The 11,958-nt window shown below is 34.4% G+C and overlaps 1 protein-coding gene across 1 annotated transcript in view; it reads right to left on the bottom strand.

The window, feature by feature from the left end:
* LOC118197531 (glucose dehydrogenase [FAD, quinone]-like) overlaps positions 1–10,559 on the bottom strand; it is a 187,019-nt gene extending 176,460 nt beyond the window's left edge. The window contains exons 1-3 of the mRNA XM_035369051.2: positions 10,506–10,559; positions 7,673–7,840; positions 1,225–1,375 (exon numbers count right to left, since the gene is read on the bottom strand). Of these exons, the coding sequence (XP_035224942.2) occupies positions 1,225–1,375; positions 7,673–7,840; positions 10,506–10,559 (373 nt within the window). The remainder of the gene's footprint in view (positions 1–1,224; positions 1,376–7,672; positions 7,841–10,505) is intronic.
* Positions 10,560–11,958: the final 1,399 nt, after the last annotated feature.

Genomic DNA, 11,958 nt, shown 5'->3' on the forward strand with positions numbered 1-11,958 from the left:
TTTGAGCAATAAACGCTAATTAACCCTTCTTTAGTTTACGTTTCTGTTTCCTGAGCTAAAGCGATTATTCTTTTACCAGTTCTCAAGGTTCCACACACAGAGCTGTAACTTCAAGATAGTTGAACCCTATACATAAAATATATGCAAATCAAAATTTAAAAAAATCACAATTCAAAAAATTTCCTAGATACTCATGTGGAACTCATAATTATGTGGCTACGAAAGTGTACTTCAAAAAAAGAAAGAAAGAAAAAAGAGGAAAAAACAGAAATACAACATAAATTATGTAAGTAAACTATTTAACCAGCATATTGAGTTCCTTATGAAGACCTAATTGTACTAGGTAGGAAAATGAATTTTTGGAAGTCTATTCTTCCCTTTTTATTCGAAATTTATTCCCAAATGAACATTTTAAATTTCTATGATTCACATAAAATTTTACTACTAATGCCATACATAAATCTAAAAATTTGATGCATATAGTCTGTGCAACTCTTACTTTCAATTAGTAAATATATATATATATTAGCATAAATTTAGGTATTTTGCATAATGAAACTCGAAAGGCATACGAAACCAACGTGCGCCAAGGTATATATTGGCGAGAGAAAGTAAAGCTCGTGTGCAATGCAGTATATTTGATTTTCACCCCAGCTACTTGTACCTGGCCAAAGGTCTAATCCAGTAGTACTTTCTTCTCTTTCAGGTACGATGGCAAAGTATGTTCCTGTTTATTTTTCTTATTGCCTTATATAGGTAAGCCTGATGATATTTAGTACTGATGATGATTCTATGTAAGTTATTCTTTTGGATACTTCAATTTTAATGTCTGTGAAGATTATTACTTTATTGTTATGCTTAAGCAGAATTATCCTATTTTATTAAATAAAAGATTTCGTAGTTAATCTTTTGACTTATGATTCTTTAATTCTGTGCTTGAGGAAACGTACTCATTACGCTTTCAGTGCTAATGCACAACCAACAATATAACTTGTACTTGGCTTAACCAATGAATTCTTGTGTAATAAGTTAAAGATGGGGCGAGAGAGAAAAAAAACTTTGATTATTAGATAAGGCCACGTCAAGAAACAGTGTAGGTAGCTTTGTGTCAAGAAGGTTTTATTTTAAATTTTATTTTAGTAACATTAGAAGCAGACGAATTACATTTTTATTTTATGTTCACAAAAAAAAAAAAAAAAAAAAAAAAAAAAAAAAAAAACATACCCGTCTTGTTCTGAATATAGGTAGCAATATTTGCCAAATCAGTGAATTTTTCGGAAAGCTTCTGGATATTAGAACTCAATCTAAAACTAAGAGCTATACCACAGTGGTCATGAAAATTTTTTCCAACTGGTAGATCAGCAACAAGTGGGATCTGTAAACATTAAAGTAAAATGACAAATTTTAAAAATGAACACGTTACTATACACAAATGAAATATTAAAAAAACTCATTGAATATGCCGGTTATAAAATGCGTTAATACAGTCCAACGAAATCAGGCTTTTTATATTTGTTTTCTGAACTGGATAATTTTCTAAGATTCTCATTCGAAAACTGAATTTTTAAATGGGACTACATTCGTACGGAATAACCTCGTTTCTCGATATATTACTGATGTTGCGCATTTTGGCAAATATTTATTTGCATCATACTTATTATATTTATCTACTTTGTAATGTAGTTGCTTTGTACTTATTTGTGGTTGTTTTGTACTATTTTGTAGTACTTGCGGTTGTTTTGTACTATTTTGTAGTACTTGCGGTTGTTTTGTACTATTTTGTAGTACTTGCGGTTGTTTTGTACTATTTTGTAGTACTTGCGGTTGTTTTGTACTATTTTGTAGTACTTGCGGTTGTTTTGTACTATTTTGTAGTACTTGCGGTTGTTTTGTACTATTTTGTAGTACTTGCGGTTGTTTTGTACTATTTTGTAGTACTTGCGGTTGTTTTGTACTATTTTGTAGTACTTGCGGTTGTTTTGTACTATTTTGTAGTACTTGCGGTTGTTTTGTACTATTCTGTAGTACTTGCGGTTGTTTTGTACTATTCTGTAGTACTTGCGGTTGTTTTGTACTATTCTGTAGTACTTGCGGTTGTTTTGTACTATTCTGTAGTACTTGCGGTTGTTTTGTACTATTCTGTAGTACTTGCGGTTGTTTTGTACTATTCTGTAGTACTTGCGGTTGTTTTGTACTATTCTGTAGTACTTGCGGTTGTTTTGTACTATTCTGTAGTACTTGCGGTTGTTTTGTACTATTCTGTAGTACTTGCGGTTGTTTTGTACTATTCTGTAGTACTTGCGGTTGTTTTGTACTATTCTGTAGTACTTGCGGTTGTTTTGTACTATTCTGTAGTACTTGCGGTTGTTTTGTACTACTTCGTAGAATTTGCGGTTGTTTTGTACTACTTCGTAGAATTTGCACTTGATTTGTACTACTTCGTAGAATTTGTTTCATACTACTTTATAATGTAGTTGATTTGAAAATTTTATTACATTAGTGGATATAATTTGCGTATTTTATTTTTTAATTTTTGTGTAACTATTTTGCTTTATTCCATTGTAGGGGTTATTTTAATTTCCTAAAGTTATTTTTAATTTTGAACAGCTTTCGTTTATTCTCTTCTTTCCAACCAACGATTCCCTACCAGAATGAATTTTCAGGATAGCATTTTATGTAAATGAGCTGGAAACAGTTATTAAGAGAGTCTCGGTTACTTCAGTAGAAGAGCTTAGAAGTTCTTAGCAGAACGTGTTCTGTCTTCTGGCCACGTCGTTGCTTTAAGTCTTATGTTTATATTCGGCCGTATTGTTACGTACCTGCTAATATTCACCGGTAATCGTGCTAAGGACCAAATCTATTAGTTACTGAAGTGCAGCATCGGCTGGTTTTAGTTTAGTTAGCATTGGATTAGTTCCTCATTTTCTATTTTAAGCCAAAGTGAAGGCTTCGTGTAAGCCTGAGAGTGTTCAACTGCGAATATTCTTGAGTTGAATAAATAGAGCAATTTAACCCTTCTTTAGACTTGTTAAAACCTTAGAAGTAAGCGATTAGTCGCTACACACTTCTAAAGTATTCTAGCTGCTAAGGACTACCAATTTAGCTAGAATCTTATACGTTTCATTGATTTTTTATGTTTTAATATCTCAAATTCTGTGTAAAAAAACAGCTAAAATTTGATACATAGTTCCAACAAAACACGAAATATGCCATCTCTTAAAATCTACGAAATCAAAATTGGTCTAAGTATGCTTACTTCGCTTTAAATCACCAAATTCGGTGTTTTACTTCAAAAATTTCGTTTGCAAGGCATCTGAACATTCATAGAGCTTTTCACTTCCATTTTCATAAATGAGAATTCATTCAGAGTTTGAAGTATTTTTGTGTTTAAATCAATGATCAAGGCGGCAACTCTACGTCTTTCGAAATCCTGAAATTAGTCAATTTTCAGCACTGAGAGATCATGCATTTTTAGAAATGAATGGGAGATATTTGTTTCTGTTTAAAAGAGAATTATGGCTATTTATTAGTGCCACAGAAGCCGTTTTCCATTAGTTTCTTCATTTGTATTGTTGCTTTGAGTCTATAATAACAGATAAAACTTCCTTCCTATTTTACTTGCTTATTCAAATAATAGAGTACGAAACGACTATGACGCATTCCTGAATTGAAAGTTTTCATGGAACTAAATCTAAACATTTTCCACTGTGTATGTAGTACTCCTGAATGAGAGATATGGAGATACTATTTTCCAAATTGACTTGAGCAGCATGTGCTCTGGCCCCTTATAACGCTAAAGATTACTTTGAAGTACATTGCAACTGGAAATAGATCTTATGTTGACTTGGGTTATGGATGGCTATCTAATGTTGGGCTTTCTTGAGCTTCATTAACTCCGCTTATGCCTGACATACTTTAGCACTGCTGAATGTGTAGTCTCAAATGCCGTGCCTTTGAGACTGACTTCACTCATTTGTTGAATCTATCGCAGTTATGCAGTGCGAAACTTCTGTTTTCACTTATCTGCTTGGTATTTTTGCCCCAGTTTCCGTAAGCTGGAGGTGCTTTGCATCCGTGTCTAAAGAGCCCAGCCTCTAACAATTGTAACAGTGTGCGACTGCGCGACCCTGTGATAATCTCTAAAGATACAGGGCCTAAATTCCAGAATTCTACATTTTGCAAGCTGGTCGTGAAGCTTCAACTGGAAATCAACTATGCAATTGTGCTTTCCTACAACATTTTACAAGTCATTCCTACGCTATCCTTGATCTGCAGTAGCCAAAGGCACAGGATCTAGCAAGACCTGTCAAATATATTCAATTGTTGCAATGGAGGGAGTGCCAAACAAGATAATTATCTTCTTCCTGCAGCTAGGAGTCTAGAAGATTGTTTCCAATAATGAATGTTTTTCATTAGTTGCCTTATATAATACCTCTAAGGGATTTCTCTCCTTTTCTCTTTATAACTAATTAGAAGATGCCTTGGCTTAGTGGATCTGATCTCTTCAATGAAAATATCCCTTGAGCTTTTGTATTTATTTGAGATTTGCTGTTCCTTAATCTGCTCCGGATAACACTCACTATTAACTGCTCTCAAGACTAAGACGAATTCAGTGCTTTAATTCTTTTGAGACATTCTTTTGTTACTACTTACAAGAGTGAAATAAATTTAGTCTTCTGCTTATTCTGAAACTTTTGTTGATGAGGTGTTTCATATTGAAATTGTCGAAGACAGTAAACTATAGCTAGAAATTATGCCTAATAGCTCTTTTCTGCTAATCTCACAGTTCTTGTAACACTTGAAATTGACCCTCTAGCTGGCCTCAATATATTTCTTGCTCCCCTACGACGTTCCTGACTGTACTGGTTAAGGGAGTGAACTATTTTCTATCCCTTAAGTTAAATATTTGTTATGTCTTTGGTTTGTTGCAAAAATAAATCGAACTGTTCATAAATATGATTACTTGTTTCAATCCTGGATGCGGAAGAAATGTTTGGGGTGCCATTGTTTATTTCTAGAGTCTTGCATAGGTCGCACAGAGCTGACAGAACCAGATGGAAGTTTAGATGATACTACACGCATAGTCAGTAGTTTGAATTAGTATAAAACAATATTTAAGAATATTTGTATACAGAAACATTGAGTATTGTAGCACTCAAATGGAGCAAGTCATAGTTGGTACACTTACGCACACAATCGACGCTATAATAAATGGTGAGAAAAGTGCACTAAAAAATACCTTCGCACAAAACACTGAATGCAGTCAACACAAATTCTGAAATGAAGCTTTCGGAATATATGTAACTACGTGCTAAATCTGTCTGATCAAAAGGGTGGAACGACACTTAAAAAGATTAATCAATTAATTCGCACTACCATGGCTAGACGTGACTGCCTACATAATTCAGAGGCAACAGAGCATAGACACAATAATTGGAATACATTGCACAAAATACTAAGTAATATAAAGAACTGAACGGATTAATTAGTGAAATAATTAATAAATATTAAAATAATAGACACGCTGGGAAATGGTAACAATAAAGAAAGTACTTTGCATTAAAAGCTGTACACAATCAACATTAATAGTGCGTTGAAGGTGTCATAAGGTGCAGTTACATGTTGATTCTGCTTGGCCAAAAATGACGGAGCAGCACTTACTTGGACTAGTTAACATGGCTGAAACCATAATTTAGAAGCAGTTGAAAGAAATACAATTATTAAAATACACTGTTAACTTCAAAGTAGTATAGAATAGGGAAATAGCGTTTACATTTTACTGATCAAGTTATAGTTAATTAAATAATAAATAAATAATACATGATTAGACTCGCTGGAAAATAATAATTGTAGTAATAGTGAATATTTATGTGCTAAGCACATAAATATTCACTAAATGCAATGAACACAAAAATGTGCTGAAATTGTTGGAATGTGAACTAAGTACTGACGCTTTGTGGCCAAAATTGGCAAAACAATATTAATAGGGAAAATTAATTAATTAGCACTGCTGTAGTCAAACAAGGCTGACGACGAAAATTAAAACAGTAAAAGAAATAAAGTAGCTGGAATACATTGTAAGCTTCAGAGTAATACAGAAAATTATTAAAAAAACATTGAAATTGAACTAATTATGTTCAATTATTTCAATAAATAATTAAATATTACATTAGACACACTGGAAAATAATAAAAATATAATATTAAAGAAAATTAATGAATAATGAACAACTCTGTTTGCAACAAAAATTATATGTAAGCAGTTAGGATTTGTTCTAATATGGCTGCTGTTTGCATGCCAGATGTAATAACACCATTTGCTAAACCCATTTAAATGCAAAAAAATGAAAAATATTAAAGTCCCCAGGTAAAACATTGGCACAATGAGGCTAATAACAGAAAAGTTTAAGAATTGGGAAGAACAGAATCAGTTTCGTCCCTCCAAAAGGTGTCAGCTTGGAGTCTTTAGTGGTTTCTAACGCTGATATATTACTTTTTTAAGATATAATCAGAAATGTCTGGAGCCACCGGTCACATCTCTCAGTATCTTAGACCATTAACTCTCTGTTGTCGGACTGTGTCACAGAAGGCAACCGGGTCAGTATCCCACCATTATTCTGAATGTCTCTAAACACGCTTCGCTGGTAATCGTGGCTCAGTTCGGAGCGGGACTCATCGCTAAAGTCGCCACACTAGTCACACTAGTCAGTGAGATTCGAAGTAAAATTTAACCTGGCATCACTAGAAATGCGTTTGTCGGGGTTCGCAGTCAGCACAATGACCATTATGAGCGCAGACTTCGTTCTCTGAGTGCCTTTCAATGATCCTAGTAACCACTTGTGTCGCAGTTACACGTCAGATCATTGGTAATGAGAAACCAGGTGATGCGGGAGCCACTCTGGCAATCGCACAGTCGTCCCATTTTCTGTCGTCTCCCTAAACAGACTTCTGCCTTCTTAACACTCTTTTCTGCCATGGTTCAAGCATTCGTGCCACCATGTTGTTCGTATAGCGACATTGTTTCGACTCTAATATAAAATGTTCCTTACCATTCTCCTTCTTTTAAGCCGATTGCAAGTCCTTTCTCGACTGCTAATACTATTTCCTCATACTATGCGTGATCTTGTTTGTGGGACATTACTGCAATAGAAGTAAGTAAACGAAAACAAATTAGAATAAAAGTTTTGTCGTAGATTTGGAATTTCTTATCTTCCATACATCATGCGGATGCTCAGCTGATATGATCTGTAGCTTCAATTACTCATTCACTATCCCCTAAAATTTATATTTGCATACTGGATCAACAAGCATTTGCATGTGAAATTTTGTTACAATCAGATATAAGTCCTTGATTTACTTTTTCCTCCTAATGAATAAGCATAATAAATAAATTATAACTAATTTCATAAATGAATATTTTCAATATTCATAATTAAATACTTACATTTATTAAGAATATAAAAATACAACCACAATTTACGAACATTTGAAACTGACTTAGGCAATTTTGTGCTAGAAATAGTATTAATAATAATAGTAATAGTAATAATAATAACACTGAAGTTATACGTCGTTGTCAGAAAGGTTCTAAACTCTAGTATTTATAGACTGACATATTTAACACTAAAAAGTAGCCTGTGTAACTAATGGTAATTATTTCAAAAATTACTTACACCAAATTTCCTCAGTTCCTCTTTTGGACCAATTCCTGACAGCATAAGCAATTGTGCTGAGTTTATTGCCCCAGCAGATAGTATGATCTCCTTCCTAGCCTTGACGTGGTAAGTAAAGCCTTCATAATCAAATAATATCGCAGTTGCTCGATGTCTCTGAATCAGGATCTAACAAATATAGAATAACTTATTCAAATTTTCTATTAAAACAGCAGATATTACTTTTAAAACAGCCAATTCAATTCGGAATTAGCACATTACTTTCCTTACTTTTGTCAAATAACTTGTATACTGTGAAGTAGATTCAGTGATATAAAAATCCCACGATATAACATGTACTTTAGTTAATTACACATTGCAACTGACTATTCAAACATTAAAGAAAATAATTGCTAAATCCAGGTTAAAGAACAGATATTACCTTTTACAAGACACGCATTTCAACATTAATAAATCTTCCCGAAATGGAAGCTGCTGTTTGCAGAGTAGTTAAATTCATTAAAAAGATTATAAATATTTCATTAGGTACATTTTATTCTCTAAAATATTTTTAAATTCATGACATATTTTATTTTCTGAAATAAAAGAAAACTCATCAAGCTTCTTCATATATTGCACAAATGGCCAAAATATACTCTTTGCTCACTGAAAAGACATTTATGCTATAATCTGCTTCGTCTCATACGTGTGTTAGTAATATATCATGATTTACGACAACCAGAATATTGCGGTTTCAATAACCCTGGAGATATATGGACACAAAATAGTATCCTCGACAAGCTCCCTTTCCCCCCACACATGTAAAAACATCACATGGAATTAAATCCGAAGACTAGCTTGGTCACAGCATTAACGCATTTCACATTCCTTGTGTGTACTAAAACCCATCATTGTTGAAAGGTTAAAACAACTGAATACAGGTTAAAATTAAGACGAAAGGGATAGTTACATGGTGTTCCTTTTATTTTCTTCATGTGAAATGTAAGCACTACCTACTTTTCCTTTGGGAAGGCACTACTGTCTTCAGTGTGCGAAATTCTATTGGTTACAAATTTTGATTGTGAAAATAGTTTCTACCTTTTCTGGAAAAAAATGCTGAGATATTTTAGCAAATGGTCTTAATAACAGTCTCTGTTGACGTGAGCCAACCAACTATCTCGTTGTAAGAGGTAACCATCATTATTTTTAGTCAACTGTAGCATCAGCCTTCTTTTCCAATAGGAGCCTGTAGATCTGCCAATTGTCGTAGTGATGTCTGCCGTTCCAATAAAGGCAGAAATACTGAGTGATTGAGGAAAATGTAGAAACATTTAATAAGTAAACTTATAATATATAAATATTATAATAACTGTATAGATAAACTTGCACTGTATATTAAGAAACAACATTAATTAAAAAATTATAGCCTTTTATTTTCGATCTATATATAGATAAACATTTTCATATTTTATGACAAAAGTAAATTTTATAATTTCGCCAAAAACAATATTTATCCCATTTATTTATTTTTAAGATCATTTTCGTAAAACAAATAGTTTTTTTTTAATTTTTTTACACATTGTTGACATTAGAATTCTGCTTAGACTGCTGAAAGTAATTTTATTTCAACAGAACACAGAATAAAATTAATTTGAAGCATGAACTGCAACTGGCAGTCATTCAGGTGAATTGGAAAACTTCCATGTTGAAATGTGTTGCTATTTAACATGACATAAAAATTCTTTAATTTTCTCGCCTGTCAGAGTAATAAATTAATAACGTCAAAAATAGCATACTATTGTTGCGTGCATATGGGTTTGTAGTAGGCAGAAAGCACACACAGCTGATGATAAATTCATTTCAAACTACTAAGAAAGTTAATGTAATGCAACTTGCATCTAAAGAGTAGAGATCTCTCAGTATTCCGAAGTCAGCTTTGAACTAAAAAGTTCTACTGAGAACTGATGCTGTCTCGCGTTTTATATAGTTCCCCCCCCGGCAACCAAGAAGTTTCTTGTACCTTCAATTTGTCGAAATTACTGGAAGGCATATACGGTTAATGTTACATATAAGGGTCGGATGCGGTTACAGCTGCCTGTAAGAATCAATAACAGTTATTTAATTACTTTAAAAATTACATATGTACAGAAAGCAAGTCAAAATGTCGCCAAATGGTCGCTGCGTTTCGTTACATTTGGCCATTTCTTGTCAATTTTGGAGTCAAAAATTAGTCGCCAAAAATATCACCTTGGTACTATCTCGCTAATTTGTTAAGATAGCCATTTACCTCAATGTTAAATGGTCTTCCTTTCCCAAAGACTGCACGTCCCGAGCAGTAAAATCTCCAGACAGCAAGGCATTTTTACAACTAAGGAAAATCGAAGCAATGCTATAACAATAATTTAAATACATAATATACAACGAATTCAACACTAAAACAATAAATAAATATATAAATTTACAAATTTATATACACATAGGACCATGGACTTAGTATATCTACTTACTATGGCCACAGTAAGTAGCCTCTCGTAATAAATGACTTCAAGCTTCGAATTTAATGACTTTGCGACATCGCTCAGCCTGTTTGCAATAGCGTAAGGGGGAAAAGCATTTTCCTTCGAATCGGATTCCAAAACCACGCCTGGTACCTACTGAAGCAATGTTCTGTAGCTCTCGTGTCATGTTTGGTCTTCATCTTCTCCGTCGCCATGTTAATTCGTTCTCCAGCAAAATTGTGCATAAATTCAAACCGTGCCTGAATATCTTGGATGTACTCCTCAAGCGATAAAAGAGCATCCGAACGGCGACCAAACAAGAGATCACAAGGCAGACAGAGGTCACGGGCAAATACCATCTGGGGTAAGGAATAGTCGGTTGTATCGCAGACAACATTGCGATAGGCCATTACAAACAGAGATAAATTCTGGTCCCAGTTCTGTTGTTTTCAAATCCATGTCACCCGCCTTTTGCAGATTTTTCTATATCTCAGGATCCCGGATTCCATCGATGAAGTTCTAAAGCAACAGAATTTTCCTTTTTTATGATGGGTATTGCAAAAAGGTCAGATAAGGCAGCCCTAGGTCTAGGCTCTGATTTTGGGTAGAATTTAGAGGATATCCGCTACGTCTGCTCTCACAGAAGCGGTGAGGTAGTAGGTTTTAGCTTCGGAATCCCACCTATCTGCGTCCGCCACTATAGAAAACTGAGTCTTGTAAACTTGCCAGGAGGTATTTTCACCATACGTGGATATCTTTAGAGAGGGACCAGAAGAAATGGATGGAAATGTAAAGGCGTGCGAATTGTGTCAGCTGTAGCTATGGATTTCTTTAAGCTTAACCATGATGTGGACATTTATCTTGTCACTGATACACATGAAAACCCTACTCATGGATTTGAGCTTTCTAACTTCTTATATTGCTATAACGCTTGAATCATGCTTTGTGGACTGGAATAATTCTAATGGATATATAGCCGTTAAGGTAGTTGTTAAGTTACATAAACTGGTATTCGTTACCTTCTGTGCTGTCTATAATAACCCGGACAATAGCCTAACCACCAACCATCTAGAAATTTTGCTGGGCAAAGACTCGCCTACAATGTCTGTGCTGGCCTATCTAGGTGTGTGTAAGCCTATGGACTCAGCTCCTGGCTGAGCTCTCCAAGTGTTATGGACATTACAAATTTTGTTGCCCCACATGAGGTGAATTGCATCTTCAGAAAATTAAAAGCCAGAAAAGCTGTGGTATGTGATGATATAGATAACCACATAATAAAGAATTTTCCATTCAAAAGCGTCTGTAAGCTTATTCGCACTGTTAAAGCTTGTCTTCAAATTCATTATTTTCTGCAAGCTTGAGAGTGCTCGAATATCTTTCCTGGTCTTTCCAAAGCTGGGAAATCGTAAAACACCCTCTCTAACTATAGGCCAATCAACTTGTTATCCTCTCTTAGTACGTTGCAGCAATTACTCTCGTAAATTGCTGGAACGACTCATCTATTGTCGGATACTTGACAGTCTCAATTGCCAAGCAGACCATCAACATGGATTCAGTATAGGGTTTTCCATTTCATCCCAGCTTTTCAGACTCATAGTTTATCGGCTCAGCATTTCACAATAAAATGAGCAACCCAATCCTAATTCTAGACGTGGCAAAAGCTTTTGACCGCGTCTGGCACACAGGACTCCTCCACAGGCTCATAAAACTGGATATCCCCAGGTGGCTGACTCTGCTGATCAATTATTTTCTTAACAAACGCACCTTTACTGTAAAGCACAGCAATTCTATATCCAGTACAAAAAAACA

This window comes from Stegodyphus dumicola, chromosome 5 (assembly GCF_044657685.1).
Source record: "Stegodyphus dumicola isolate Sdum_Otavi_A_Nest chromosome 5, ASM4465768v1".
Taxonomy (NCBI): Eukaryota; Metazoa; Arthropoda; class Arachnida; order Araneae; family Eresidae; genus Stegodyphus; species Stegodyphus dumicola.